Raw genomic sequence first — 16079 nt, forward strand, 5'->3', positions numbered from 1 at the left:
GATAATGAAAGAAAGGAACTCCAAACACGCACACACACACACCATTGAAAAAGCAAAATGAAAAGAAAAAGAAACACCACGCTACCTTGCGTTCTGGACAACCATGACTTGGCTGAACCATTCCGGAGATTTGTATGGAATGCAAAGTAAAAGTAGACAGACAAACAGACAACAGTCAGAGAATCCAAGGAAGGGTAGGCAGAAACCCCTCAAAAACGTGGTCCAGATGGAGTCGTGGCTGTGGGGCTTTTAGAGCCAGACAAAAGGATCATTTGTGCAGGTAATAGGAACTAATCTCATAAACACTGCAGATTTGGCCATTAGGAGATGGCAGATATAGCATTACACACCCCATACTGGTGGAAGCCATATCGATTGAGCTGTCTCCTCAGTCCGAGACACTGAGCTTGATTACTAGGTAGCGTGCTAAGAGAGGAAGGCTAAGCTAATAAAAATTGACTTCTCTAAGGAAGATCTCTTCCACTTTAGCCTTCCAATAAGTAATTTCTGTACTAAAGAGGTGAGGACTTCTGTCCAGGATAGGAGACCTTTAAGCCCACTTGACATACAAGTTTTTATCAGTAACAATTTATTTATTTTTTTCCGTCATCCAGCATGAATAATTTTTTACATTTTCATTCCATTGTTATTATTACGGAATACTTTGTAAAGGGGTACAACGGAGCTAGAGGCGCACTTGATATTGTAGAAAAAAGTGCTTTTTATGAACTTACATTACATTTACTGTATGCATTTAGCAGACGCTTTTATCCAAAGCGACTTACAGTGCATTCAGTCTAACATATTTTTTTAGAAGACCAAGAGTAAAACAATAACAGGAGCTATTCCAGAAAAAGGGTAAAGGAACTAAATTAAGTGACTCAAGATTAAAGTAAAAAAAAAAAAAAAAAAAAAAAAAAAGACAATAAATCAACCACAATTACAACATTTATATATGTGGACAAGGACAAACATAAAAGAAATATACGTTGTACGTACTAGAGACTCTCTAAATCTTTCATTCTTCACTCTTACCATCACTTTAACACTTGCACGCGTCCACACACAAACACACACACACACAGAATCATGTGCACAGGGATACTTACCCTCTCCCTGGCAAGAGATAGACCTTAACGAAGGGGTCTGTGTATCCGTTGTTTTCTCTAGGAGCAAGGTTTCTAGCTTGTAGCACATGAACAATCAGATTGCCCATATTCCTGTCGTAGTTGATTTGAAGCTGGGAAAAGATACATTATGAGATACATACAATAATACTATAGATAGTCTATTCAGATTTAATTTCACTGTAAAATAAGCACTGGAAGGCTGTAATTTAAATTCAATAAAGCAGTCAATACTGGAGTGAGTCATTAAGGCTGATAGATCATAATCAAAGCAAAAAAAAATTTTTTTGCTTTTTAGTGCATTTTTCATTTATTTAAATTAATTCTTATTCATGAACAGTAACAGTGTAAACAACAAAATACTTTTTTTTTCTTCAAAAACTGATTTTTCTTTACTTATACACTGCGCACTTCTGCAATTTTTCATCCTGCACAAATAGTTTTGTATACACAATAAATAAATACCTAAATAACATAAAAAATATAAATTGATATTCTGTTACAATAGATATTCCAAAATCATTTACTTGATGTTTACATTATGTTTACAATATTGTAAACAATATACTTAGCTGTCTTATTCAGATAAGTAGAAATGGGAATAATTACTTAATCTGGTTATGGCAATGTTTTACATGTTGCAAACACAGTCAAAACACAATCATGCAATTTAAATTATTTTTAGACTAGTCTTACACAGTACATATAAATTTGATGATTGTGAAATTGGTGCACAGACTCACTTGTATTTCACCAGTGACTGGATGCGGTTGTGGCTTCAGAACCTCTGCTGACTGAAAAACAAAATAATGAAAAATAAATCCATGTCAGCTTTAAATCTAATTTGTAGTTCCAAAATTTAGACTCAACATTTGGTATATGCTCTATATACAGTATTTGGCATCTTCCTGGACATTTTTACACATACAGCACCTTGCTACTATGGCGCTTCTTGTTGACTGAAGGGGACCCGGGTTGCCCAGGGCTGGGGACCCCACTGGAAGCGGCAGATCCGGTGCCAGAGTGCAAGTGTCCCGCTCTCTCCAGAGCAGACAGCACGGAGGCAGGAGCCTGCTGCTGCGAAACCTTCTGCAGCTCTGCAGCCAGCTGCTTTGGGTCTATACCTGGAGAACGCTGATGCTCACCTACAACACAAAACAAACCCATTTCAACCACGGTTAGGAGTGCAAGAATTCTGATGCGCACATACCATACTAACACATAGATTCATGACCTGAAGTTAAAATAAATGCTAAGGAAAGCTGTAAGACAGGAAGTCACAACTTCCAGTTAAAATAGCAAATAACCATTTATACTACTGGCTGCATGCATATTAGCTGGACCTGGAAGCTCATTTTTGATGCCACTGAAATATAGTAAAACATAAGCTTAGTCAATGTTTTACAGATTGTCCAAGTATTTTGGACTCTGTCCATGACCAAGATGGCTGAAGAGTGAACTGATTTACCTTAAAGGGATTTGTTTTAGCGTGAAAAGCTTATTAAAGGCAGCAAGACATGTAAGCACAGAATGAAGGGAAGAATACAAAATGTTGGAGACACTCACCAGTTCTCAGCTGAGTATGGAGCTCAAGTTGTTGAGGGTGTTCTGTGTTGGAGAGCATGTTTAGATCTCTAAACAGCAATCAAGATAACAAATATATTAGCATACTGACTTAAAGACCAAATACAGGTGCATCTCAATAAATTAGAATGTCATGGAAAAGTTAATTTATTTCAGTAATTCAAATCAAATTGTGAAACTCGTGTATTAAATAAATTCAGTGCACACAGACTGAAGTAGTCTAAGTCTTTGGTTCTTTTAATTGTGATGATTTTGGCTCACATTTAACAAAAACCCACCAATTCACATCTCAACAAATTAGAATACGTCATAAGACCAAAAAAAAAAAAAAAAAAAAGAAAAAAGAAAAAAATAACTTTTTAGTGAATTATTGGCCTTCTAGAAAATATGTTAATTTACTGTACATGTGCTCAATACTTGGTAGGGGCTCCTTTTGCTTTAATCACCGTCTCAATTCAGCGTGGCATGGAGGGGATTCGTTTGTGGCACTGCTGAGGTGGTATGGAAGCCCAGATTTCTTTGACAGTGGCCTTCAGCTCATCTGCATTTTTTTGGTCTCTTGTTTCTTATTTTCCTCTTGACAGTATCCCATAGATTCTCTCTGGGGTTCAGGTCTGGTGAGTTTGCTGGCCAGTCAAGCACACCAACACCATGGTCATTTAACCAACTTTTGGTGCTTTTGGCAGTGTGGGCAGGTGCCAAATCCTGCAGTATAATGAAACCAGCATCTTCAAAAAGCTGGTCAGCAGAAGGAAGTATGAAATGCTTCAAAATTTCTTGGTAAACAGGTTCAGTGACTTTGGTTTTCAAAAAAACACAATGGACCAACACCAGCAGATGACATTGCACCGCCAAATCATCACAGACTGTGGAAACTTAACACTGGACTTCAAGCAACTTGGGCTATGAGTTTCTCCACCCTTCCTCCAGACTCTAGGACCTTGGTTTACAAATGAAATACAAAACTTGCTCTCATCTAAAAAGAGGACTTTGGACCACTGGACAACAGTCCAGTTCTTCTTCTCCTTAGCCCAGGTAAGACACCTCAGGAGTGGCTTAACAAGAGGAATATGACAACTATAGACAAATTCCTTGACACGTCTGTGTGTGGTGGCTCTTGATGCCTTGACCCCAGCCTCAGTCCATTCCTTGTAAAGTTCACTCAAATTCTTGAATCAATTTTGTTTGACAATCCTCATAAGGCAGCGGTTGGTTGTGCATCTTTTTCTTCCACACTTTTTCCTTCCACTCAACTTTCTGTTAACATGCTTGGATACAGCACTCTGTGAACAGCCAGCTTCTTTGGCAATGAATACTTGTGGCGTACCCTCCTTGTGAAGGGTGTCAATGATTTTCTTCTGGACAACTATCAGTCTTCCCTATGATTGTGTAGCCTAGTGAACCAAACTGAGAGACCATTTTGAAGGCTCAGGAAAACTTTGCAGGTGTTTTGAGTTGATTAGCTGATTTGCATGTCACCATATTCTAATTTGTTGAGATAGTGAATTGGTTGGGTTTTGTTAAATGTGAGCAAAAATCATCACAATTAAAAGAACCAAAGACTTAAACTACTTCAGTCTGTGTGCATTGAATTTATTTAATACACGAGTTTCACAATTTGAGTTGAATTACTGAAATAAATGAACTTTTCCACAACATTCTAATTCATTGAGATGCACCTCTATATCAAAATTTATACTTTTAAAATACTTTAAATGATTTTAATTATTCAGCAATGACATTTAATTGATCAAATGTGACAGTAAAGACTTTTACATTTTACAAAAATGATCATGGTTTCAACAACAACAACAATAAAATATTAAGTAGAACAAATGTTTTCAGTGGAGGAATTTTGAGCGATTTCTGAAGGATCAAGTGACGCTGAAGACTGGAATAATGGTTGCTGAAAGTTTTACCATCACAGGAAAATATGACATGATCAAATATATTCAATTCATTTTACTGTTTTTTATGGATGTATTTTTATTTTTTAATCAAACAAATGCAACAGTTGTGTACATGGTACTACCATTGTCTTTGTTCAACAAAAGAGTCCCGTTAACATGGTTATTTTTGTTGGTGCTGTTGGAATAAATCGAGTCTTGAACACTAAATACATTATTGCAACTTACAGGCGCACACATATTTCTGCCTCTCCATACTGCTGACCCACAATGCTTTGCACTTCTTCATATGTCTTTCCCAGCAGAGATATTCCATTCCATTCCAGAACCTGCATTCCTGAGGAACACAGCACATGCCTCAGAACCAGTGAGTGAATACATTTATTAGATTAAAATAGTAAAAACAGATACTCACAGTGCACCTAAGACAAAAGTAAACATTATTTGTCTGCATATTGTTATGGAAAGTATTAAAAAGAGGTGTTGTTTATAAGTCATCTACTGTATGTTTATTTTTAAAAACCTCAAAACTAGAACCGAAAACTATTATGATAGATTCACACACAGATAGACAGATAAATGCTATTGTGATTCTGTAGGGGAAATTCAGGAAAAACAATCACTGAATTAACTACACACATAAATAACACACACACTTTTTCAATAGCACGCTTCACTACACTCACTACAAGAAAACAGTCCTGGAGCATCAGAGACCGAAAATAAGTGCAGAAAACAGAGAGAGGGGAAAAAAGCATCACTGCAAACTCAAGCCCACTTCAGGCCAAACCCCGGGCACTTACACAAATGAAAGCGAGTCTTCAGATAGGTCTTTTGCATTCTGAGTGCTTCAGCGGCTGATAACAACAGGACATCATTCAAATGTCTGTTCATCTCCACACAATCAATCCCTTCAGTTTTCACTCAAAAACCTCTCAAATGTTCAGCAAGTATGTCTGTCATATCTCCATATTATTCTGCAAGATTACCACTAGGCTAAAACCATTTTTCAGCTTTGAAGTTAGTATCTAAATGATTCATGCATATTTGGGAATCCGATTCGGCTCATTTGTTGAAAACACTTTGTGCTATACAAGTGAAGATTTAAAATCATCTTCAAAAGGCTTTAATGTTAAAAATGCTGTAATTTTTCCATTGTTATTCATGAATGGTATAGGTAATCATGGTAAAAATTGCCAATGTGTTACTGATTCACTGGCTAATATAGATGATCACTGTTCTATTTAATATTAAGCATGCATACTTCATGTTTCTAAGTTGAAGCGCATGCATATGAGTATGCATTGTGCAATTGTGCATTCATTTGACTCTTGGCCCAAATAATAATATCGCTCCAGCTATCAGATATTAAATCTGGTCTCTAGCACATTTTCCACTGTGGCAGCAGACATTATTATACTGTATCAAGGGAAAAGCATACTTAAGATAGAGAACAGATGCTCATGTAATCTGCCAGCAGATTGGTGCTTGCATATTTCAGAGATGAAACAAATAAAATAGACAAAAAGTTTTGACACTATAAAAGGAAACATTTTAATACTAAGTGTCTTTGCTAAAATCAAGAGTTATGAAAGAATAAAAATCAAACAAGCAAAAACATGTTCAGGAAGCTGAGCTATTCTCAGAGGAGCTCATCTAAATTGACAAAGCATGCTGAGCCAGCATTTGTCAACCAGGAGAGCAATCATACCGCTACAATAGCCATCCCGGTTAAAATGAAAAATGGATTTCTAAATTAGGCACTTTTCCCTTTGAAAGAATACTGAATGCTTAAAATGAATTATTTTGCTGATGCTTGCTTTAAAACACTTTATAACATGACCTTTAAGAATAGAAAAATGCATGAATCATGTAAACTTTTTGAAACCAAATTTGCTTATTTATCGCATCTTTTTCGCTTCATTAACCCTTTACTGTCTGCAAGAAAATTTAACTTGCTAATGTTATCTGATTGACTAGTTGATAAGTTCTTACCTTCCACAACTTTTCCCATATGCTCAGCACATCCTCCTGCTGAAACCTTCGCGATGTAGGCTCCGATCTCTCCGTTGGTCCCTGGAATCTCTTTTCCACCCACAACTCTGATTCCCAGCCCACTCCCTGAATTCAAACGGGTTCAGTTTAGCTGATGAATGGCTGAGTAATTGGATTCTAATCAGAGTATCTCAGCATCATTTTAAACACGATCTCTTCATCGATATGGCGGATACGGGATATATAGAACATTGTTAGACATAGAGATAGACAATTGCTGTTTTGCTTTTTCTTCCAGTAATTTAATTTACAGGCCTAATTGACTACAATTTGCTGTGTATCTTGTGGAGTAATTGCTATGAGAACATACCTGAGACGGTGTGGTCCTTGGGGTCCTGTTGCAGTTTGATGCGAGAGTGTGGGAAGGGGTAATGGCTGCCTTTCATCTGCATCAACGAGCAAATTAACAACAGCTGAAGTTCTAACAGCACTTTTGCAAATTAAGTCTGGTGTTCTTTCAAAGATAGGTGCATTATATCCATCCATGTGTTTGCATGGTGAATGTGGTTTAAGTAGAAAATGTTCCTGGAATAACATTCAGATTGTAAGGGTTAGCCTTACAGTTTGGGTTGTGGATAAAACATTGATATTGACATATAATTGTACAGATTTAGAGATTTTGTGGTTAAAACTGTGTTTCCAGGAACACATCCTACTTGGCAAAGTCACGTTCACACTGGAGGTGCCACTTTACCTGTCTTCTCTCTGGCCCGGCTTCTGGTCCACCACGTCCCTGGCGAGGTTTGTCAAACCAGTCTGTCTCCTCATGCTGAAGGTGATATGCTAGAAGACAGGAAGAAAGCATCCGCTGTACCATCACAAGAGACAAAACTGGGGCATGTGTCCCACTCCACCACTTTTCTCCCAGACAACCATCCCTTCACCACCCCCAGTTGGGGACACTTGATTGCTAGAGTGTATGAACTGACAGATTGATGGATTTGGGTCAGGGCTTCCAAGAACAATATCTATGTTTCAAAAGGGTCGGACACTTACCTCCCTTCCACAAGGTCTAAAATCAAGAGCATTTGTTTAGATAAATGCTAAGTGTACTAAGTAGCCTGACCCCCCGGAGGAAGCAGTGACAGAGGATGGTGAGGGCAGAAAGAGCAATGATCTGAGACGTTTGTCGAGGCATGCACACATGAACATGCATGCTGTGACTGGGCTACATGTCATGCGTCAAGAATTTGATAGAGAGCTGCTGTGGGAATGAACCACAGCAGATATACGCACATACACACACCATCATACAACGTTGTGATGATGAGATGCCTTATCAAATGTCTGATGATTAGTACATTTTCTGTTAGTACACTCTCTAGTACACTAGTTAATATATACAATTAAAACACTACTCCAACAAAACCACTGCTTTGTTCTATAACACCAGACTTTCATGATGCTAAAGCAATTTACTTATTTTAAATGGCAATCTGCACTCCAAAAAATAGTTTCTTAGAATTTTCGTCTTGTTTTTCTGTAAAAATTTTAAAACATTCTTTAAGATAAATTTAGCTGAGATGCAAATCTAAAACTAAATCATTTTAAGCATAAAAATTAATTACATTTTGTGAGATTCATGCTGAAAATAGCAGGTACGCTCTTAAAAATAAAAGTTCCAAAAGGGAGGTTTGTAGTGATGACCTAGAACCACCATTTTTGGTTCCTTAAAGAACCTCTCAGTGAACAGTTCTTAAAATAAACACATTTTTTTCTTATTGTGAAGTATGAAGAACCTTTTGTGCAATGGAAAGGTTTAATGGATGTTAAAGATTCTTTATGGAACCATCAGTGCCAATAAACAACCTTTATTTTTAAGAGTGTAAGAAAAAGTTTTTTTTTTTTTTTTTTTTTAATATGCAATTTTGGCTCTCAAGTAAACTGATCTTGTTTTGTCTTAAGAATGTTTAGATTTTTTAATTGTAAAAAACAAGACAAAATACCAGTTAAGACAAGGATTTTTGCAGTGTACTTATTCTCATCTACAGAGTCGCAATGCTAATATATAAGATTTGCATCTTATCAGACTGTATATAGGCCTGCTGCTGTTTTTCCAGCTTTCATTTCAAGTAGTCTAGCACTTTCTTCAAAGACATTCGGGAATTCCTAGAATAATTCATAACTCCAGCTAAGGCAGGCATGTCAACACATACCTAAAATAGATCAGGCGAGCAATATCTTCTGTATTGTTTACTGGGTATTTTGCACAACCTGCAGGTGCATTGATTACAATACTGTGTAAGCAAAGCAATTTTTTATTCATGAGGCAGCACTACAGCATGCCACAAATCATCATTTAACTCCTAATAGAGTGAGAAGAAAACTGACAACTGGATCTTTCTGCAGGCGATTTGCAGTAAAGAGCTTGACGTGCTGTCCTTCTGCAAGGAAATGTCACCTTAAATCAACAGTGCCTTCACTTTATTACCCAAGTTAGAGGATGCATTGACCATGGCGAACCTATGGCCTGTGGAAAAATGGCATTCTGGCGAACATGCTATCAGAAGGACATTTTCTCTCTAATGATTTTTTTTCCTGCAACACCAAAAGCACCCTTGTTCTGTATTTCAGACATCAATTTGTTTCGGAGGATTCCATTACATTAGCGGCATTTTGGTGGGGCAAGATAAGTTCCCAGAGTGTCGTTTCCTAATGACACTAACTTGTTCTTGGAAACTTCTGCTACAGTATGCACACATATATACTTGTGTATGTAGTCATGTATGTGCCTTGGTTGATATGATCAGGCCATGTCAGAGAGACCTTGAAGAAGTGCAGTGATAATGAACACCAGGATGGGTCTGAGGTGGACCACTGAGAAACGCCCGTCACTCAAGACTATGGCACACATGAAAGTAGGTTTATGCTTAATGATATTTTGAAGGTTGTTGAACAACAGTTCTCACCTTTCACATTCCAGCTAGGACCTCCAGCTGTAGTACAAACATTGCATTTCAGAGAATTCATAGTAAAATTAGCCTTAAAACAGAGCTATGTTTTGCCAATAAAAAACACACTGTTACATTTGCAGTGGAAGTGGATGATGTACTTTTGCAAATATCTAAATCATGCAATTATCTAATTTTCTAAAATACGTAAAGCACACACAATTGTAGTCAATATTTTACTCTATAGAAAGCCTTTTAAATACATTCTGCATTCTGTAAGGTAGCCCCATAAAAGTAATTGTAATTCAATATAATAATATTTTTAAGATGTCCTAAAAGTATACACAACGGTTTACAGGCAATTATTTCTTTAGCAATACCAGCATTGGCGGTCTTAAATAAATGTCCCAGGTTCAAAACTAACTAAGCTCTATTAACAGCATTTATGGCATATTTGCAGAAACCACATAAAATATGTTTAAAAGTAAAATGGATGGCTATAAACAGCTGTGATTTATTACTTCTGTGTGTTTATACAAACTGATACTACTGAAAGAGCTTTTTGAAACTTAAATGCTGATATTCTCAAGACAGAGGCTGGGGTTATGTCTGTGCAAACCCAGGAGAGTATTTAGTGTTGAAAACCAATATATATTCACACTTTGCACTCTGTTTGTTTATACAATCTTTACACCTGGCTTATGTTAAACTTCTTAAACAGCTTGACGTTTAACATAATATTACACTATGTAGGGATTTTTACATGTTTCTCAATGCTGTTGTCTTATTGGAATTGAGAGTGCCATGAAAGCACAAAGATTTAAAATATGTTTTACAATAAATTTGAATGAAGCATTATACTTATTAATCAAACCATTTGTGTAATGATCTCACATATTATCTATAAGACTGACCTTCAACACACTTTAATACCTGGGTGATTCTAAATAGTAATACTAGTGTAATGTTCACTACAATAAAAAGTAAGAAAAAAAAGTATTCTTCATGTAGCATGCAAGATGTTTTTAAATTCCCATTCATAAGCCATGCAAATAAAAACTGAAATAGCAAGAATTTATTGAGGATGAAAATTGGAAACACGCATGACAGACATTAACATTACATGAAGAAAATTGTTAAACAAGCGAATTACAAGTAGTTGATTAGGAGGTAATAGAAAACTAAGCTCCAGTGAATGTATGTTATAATCAGATTAACTTCTAAATAATTTACAACTTTATATCATCACTTGTCAAAAGCACAAATTTGTCTATTTAATTGTCCACAAGCACAGAAAAGAGGAAAATCTAAATTCATTACATTAATTTTGTCATCTGATTTGTCCAATCTGTGTGATGACATACTTGCATATTTGCAATATAAAATATTCTGGATTAATGAAAACTAGACAAACTAAACGAGGTACTTGCATGAATATAACATATGAGAATGTCTTCACAGGAAGACAGAGGTTTACTTATGATTTACATAAATGGCTTAGTATCCCATAGCTGCTGGAAAGATAGTGAAACATACTGGCAGCTAGTAGACAAATTTATATTCTACCAATCAATCAACTGCATAACTGTTTTTTATTTTTTCCCCAAATACAGCACAAAACAAGATGAATCCCATATATATAATTCATAAATAGTGTACTGCCTTCCTAAGATAACCAGTCACTAAATGATTCTGACAGAATTATAGGATGTTGGAACTTCATAGACTGAAGGCAGATAAGTCACCTCGTCAACTGCAGGGCTGTGATAAATAGCACACTCACTGAGTGTATAATGAATTAAATCAGCTGAGTGAATAGTTTTGAAGATCTTCTTAATTGCTTCTCTTCTTATATTTATATGACAGAACAACAATGGCAAAGGAAACAACCAGTTTCCTTTTGCATTTAAGTAGCATGCAAATTCATTAAGAACTACAAGGCAAACGTTTATGCATAAAAAACAATTATGTATACATATGGAGATTAAATTTAAAATTTAGGAAGATGACATCATGCAAATGTGACAGCCTGCAAAGTGTAAAGCAAAAGATGAAAAGAGTAAAGGAAAATGTAACATTTGAATTTACACACAGATATAAAAAATGCATTCAGAGCCATACAAAAGATGAATATCAACAGAAGCTAGGGTTGAAGATAACAGATCTCATAACAAATTTACCTTCGCTATCTGACATGGCCCCCTGAAGGTCATCCTTTATAAAGGCAATGTCCCGTTCATAGCCACTTGTCCTGGACTCCTCTCTCATGTGCTGCTGGACTTCTGGAAGAGAGTGACTGGAGCCAAACTGGTCCCGTGAGTCTGCTGAGATGGGTGGGAGTGGGCCTGCAGATGCTCTGGCCATGCCCATGGGCTGACCAACAGGGCTCAGTGGACTCTCCTCTTCAGAGTTTTGTGCAACAATGGGAATTCGACCCCTGCTCTGACTAATTGGCAGACTTGTCGGTTTAGCCCTAGATACAAACTGGGAATCAATGCCCTCACCGTCTGTTTTCAGGCGTAGTGAGGAGTTTGACAAGTCTCTTTTGATAGATAGGTCCAGTCCATATACAGAGGAAGGCCTAGAGGAAGGTCTTGACCGAGTGCCACTGGGGTAGGTGCCATCATCGTGAAGGGAAGACCTAACGGTAGGCCCTAGGTTGAGAGATTGGCCAAAGTTGAGTGACTGAGCCAGGTTAGCGGCAAGAGCTGAACCCAAATATTTCTGTTGCTCTGCTAGGTTCTTCCTAAGACCAAATGTGATCTCATCCTGCAAGAGCCTTGCCCTGGCAGACAGTCCACCAACTGAGCTGGCAGAGGCCAAAAAGCTGCTGTAATCTAGTTCAAGGTCCCTGCTCTCTTGGATGGGTGAAAACTTTGTAATTTTGGGGTCAATTAGTGTTTTTTTATTCTTTAGCTGTTTCTGGTAAAGAACTGAGGCAGGAAGTTGCTTGGCAGCTTGCTTCTCTAAAGTTAGTCTCCCAATGCTATATTTCTCAGCTTTGGGGAAATGCCTAAAACTAGTGTCAGAGTGGAGGTAGTGAGGCAGTCCTGTAAACTGTTCGAGATTATCTGTACCGCGTCGAAACTCCTGCTTAATTTGCTGTTTCAACATCTTCAATTCATATGGCTCCTCCATAGAATCCTCGTCTACTTTACCATATGAATGCAATCGAGAAGCAGCCTGAAGAGGACCAAGAAAATCTGCCACATCTGCAGTCCGATGAAGGTCAGCAGCCCGGAGAAGTCGGTCAGCTTTGCTGATATCCTTATCAGCGATACTGAAGCTTGAACCAAGGCCTGTGGAGCTCTTTGTGAGTTCGCCGATGTCATCAATCAAGACATAGTTCCTGGCATTATGGTGATCGAGGTCTGCATAGAAGGACTCAGCTGATATGCTGGACATGGGACTGCTGGCCATGCTGGCCCTCTCTTCCAAGCCCATCCTCAGATCAAGGCTACTGTATTTACCACCGAGATGGGAAACTCCGTAGGCACTCTCTGTGGATGTAGGGACAATTAGGAGGGGCTGGTTGCGTATGACCTCATAGTTTGTCGTGATCTTTGGTTCTAAGTCAGACAAAGTAGTCTGACGTGGTTTCTGTTGCATCAGAAGGAGTGAGGAATGGTCATAGCCAGTCTGCTGGGACTGCTGATTGAGTGAGGGCACTGATGAGTAGATGGATTGGTAGGAGGACACCTGCTGATGGTAAAGAGACTGTTGCTGGTACAGTGTCTGCTGAGGATACTGACTTGTTTGGGATGCATATTGATAATGGGAGTATGGGCTCGTAAGCTGTGCATACTGGGACTCAGACTCAGTCTGTGGTGGAATAAACTGGTTGAACTCTGACTGTGGGGCAGTCCGTGGCCGTTCTAGTCCATGACCATTACCTCGTGCCTCTCTGATGTTGCTAACCTCACTATCTGACATGTAGTCTCGCTCTTCTGCCACTCCTTGTAAGTAGGCTCTCTCCCTCTTCTCCCTCTCTTTCAGTAAAGCCTCTTTTCTTCGATTTATACCCATCTCAAGATATCTCAACTTAGCATCTATCTCTTTCTCCTCCTCATCAAGCTCTGCCTGTATCTTACGGAGTTTTGAGGACTCACGTTCAACTAAATCCAGCTCTTTGTCTATGTCTTGGAGGATTTTGGCCCGCGCCATAGTGGTGTTCCTGCACATTCGTCTTCTGGCAGAAGCAGTGGCGTACCCAGAGAGGCCAATGAGGGTATCTTCTTCCGGTGGTGGATGAGGTAGTGTGCGTTTTACTTTCTTCTGAGTGCCAACTGGTGTGCCGCTCTGAGAACCTTTGCTCTGTTGATTAAAATATAAAATAGAAATAAAAAGAAAAACAAGCACGCAATAGACATGATTTATCCAGCATGGTCACTTGACATGTAATCATTTGGAGAAGGAAAATATAACAAACTGGTCCTTTAGATAACAAGAAAAGAGTGAATACAAGTGCAGTACTTACAGAGTAAGTGTCTGAGTACTGGTACATCATTCTGTCCTCAGTTGTCGGACTGAGTGACTTGGGGTCAGACAGAGATCGTTGTGAGGCCCTTAGTGATCTTGGACTACTGAGATGCCTTGATGAATCAGCGGTAAGCATCTTCTGTGAACTTTTCCCAGGGGAAACTGGTGAAACCGGGGAGCATAACACCTTTGGAGATTTGGTAACTAACGATGCTCCAACATCATCAGCTGTCAGGTGTGTGCTAACACTTATCTCAGCAGGAGCTGGACGTCTTTTATCTCTGTCTGATGTAATATCTGAATCACTTTCTGTTTGGCCCTCTCTGTGTAAATCTACTTTTGTGTCCACCTGAGCCCGAACAGGAGATCTCCTGATTGTCCCTGAATGCTCTGTCTGAACTGAAATCTCTGCTACAGTTTGAATCGCAATACTTGATACCTTGGAGCTTTTTCCCTTCTCTCCATCAGTATATCTACTGGAACGAGACCTGCGTCTACTCCGAACAGGGACGTCCCATTCATCCTGATCCTCATCATCAGTTTGCACACAGCTATCTACACTTCTCCTACTTCTTCTCCTTCTACCAGAAGGAATCTTTTCAACCCCATCTTCATCGTCTGTTTGAACACCACTCTCAATTAATTTCTTTCCACTTAATCCCACACTTTGCTCTTGTTTGGCTGTATCTGGCAGGTTTGTGGACAACTGCATTTGATCCTTTGTCTGTACACTTACTGATACAGGAATGCTTGAACTATACTGTGTAAAAGCCCCAGAAGTTGTTGGTAGCCAATTTTGACCTGTTGTGGAGTCATGGGTGGACACTGCAGATGATGTTGAATTGTCATCTTTCACCGGCCAGTATTGTCCATTATCTCCCCTGGAATATTTTGAGTCAAGGATGATGTCTGAGCTCAAGGGTGGGGACATACCCTCACTTGGCCTGAACCCATATGGGTATATTTTTTGCTCTTGTAGTTGTTGCTGGAGTTGCTGCTGTAATCGATGGATTTGCTCTAACTGAAGTTGCTGCTGTGCAAAGGTTTCTTGCTGAAGAATCAGATGGGCTTTGCGTTCCTCTTCTTTCTGCATTAGAAGTTGTTGCTTCATGTTCTGAAGCTCCTCCAGCTCCTTCTGAACAATGATCTGCTCTTGCTCACGGTAACGCTGTATCTCTTGCCTCTCCCATTCAAGCTCTTCAGCTAGACACAGCTGTTTCAACTTCTCTAACTGTAAGAACTCATGCTCAGCCTTGTACTGCTGGCTCTTGCTGTCATCTAAATCAGGGAAATTAGGGGATATCAGCATGTCCAGTGAGGCTGCTATTACCTCAAGAGTAGCATCCGAGTAGAGCTCAGGGAAGTTTGTCAGGGAGGGAAGGAGACTGGCTAATGCAGAAGGTAGGATATCCTTTGATATATCAGACTGTGGGAATATTGATTGATCTGTGGCTGTGGTGTGTACAAAGCCATATGGAGCAGGCTGATTTTGAAGTGCTGAAAGTGGATCAGTAGAATTGGTGAGACTATTGTATGTTGTGCTAAATATTGAACCTGGTTGGGTAGTAATTGCATACGTGGAGGGAACAGGTACAGCAACCGATGAGTAAACAATGCCATTTCTTTCATTCATCGTTCTTAGTAAACTATTAAAGCCAAACGTCGTTCCTTGAGAATATGGAGTAGTGGTGATCCCAGTAAATGCCAAAGTGCTTTTCTTTGAGTAGTCTAAGGCCTCCTCTGTTATGTTAGGAAAACAAAAATAGCAGCATCATCAGCATCTAAATGAACAATGGCTCTGTTTCATGCAACATTAACTAATAAAAAATCAAATGGAAGCCAAAGAGCATGCAAAGATCTTGTCAGTATCATCAGATTAGCAGGATGCAAAGCCAAAACACTGAGGGACAACACGGAGGCAAATGCATGCATCTGTGTTAAAAAAAAAAGAACAGAAAAAACAAGAATGAAAATCAAGATATTCAGAGAGAGAACATCACAAAAATAAGAGACATAACCAATAAATGATACATTAA

At 38.7% G+C, this 16079-nt stretch overlaps 1 protein-coding gene across 7 annotated transcripts in view; it reads right to left on the bottom strand.

Moving 5' to 3' along the window:
* The window catches only part of pclob (piccolo presynaptic cytomatrix protein b), an 88479-nt gene that overhangs the window by 11363 nt on the left and 61037 nt on the right, over positions 1–16079 (bottom strand). For 5 of the 7 annotated variants that reach the window (XM_042744369.1, XM_042744367.1, XM_042744370.1 and 2 more), the window contains exons 18-29: positions 14042–15783; positions 11745–13878; positions 9583–9609; positions 7368–7456; positions 6984–7059; positions 6614–6739; positions 4847–4955; positions 2694–2761; positions 2061–2272; positions 1871–1921; positions 1110–1240; positions 86–112 (exon numbers count right to left, since the gene is read on the bottom strand). In XM_042744369.1, the coding sequence (XP_042600303.1) occupies positions 86–112; positions 1110–1240; positions 1871–1921; positions 2061–2272; positions 2694–2761; positions 4847–4955; positions 6614–6739; positions 6984–7059; positions 7368–7456; positions 9583–9609; positions 11745–13878; positions 14042–15783 (4792 nt within the window). The remainder of the gene's footprint in view (positions 1–85; positions 113–1109; positions 1241–1870; positions 1922–2060; positions 2273–2693; positions 2762–4846; positions 4956–6613; positions 6740–6983; positions 7060–7367; positions 7457–9582; positions 9610–11744; positions 13879–14041; positions 15784–16079) is intronic. The other 2 variants (XM_042744372.1, XM_042744371.1) reach the window with 2 other exon arrangements.

Source organism: Cyprinus carpio, chromosome B18 (assembly GCF_018340385.1).
Source record: "Cyprinus carpio isolate SPL01 chromosome B18, ASM1834038v1, whole genome shotgun sequence".
Lineage (NCBI taxonomy): Eukaryota > Metazoa > Chordata > Actinopteri > Cypriniformes > Cyprinidae > Cyprinus > Cyprinus carpio.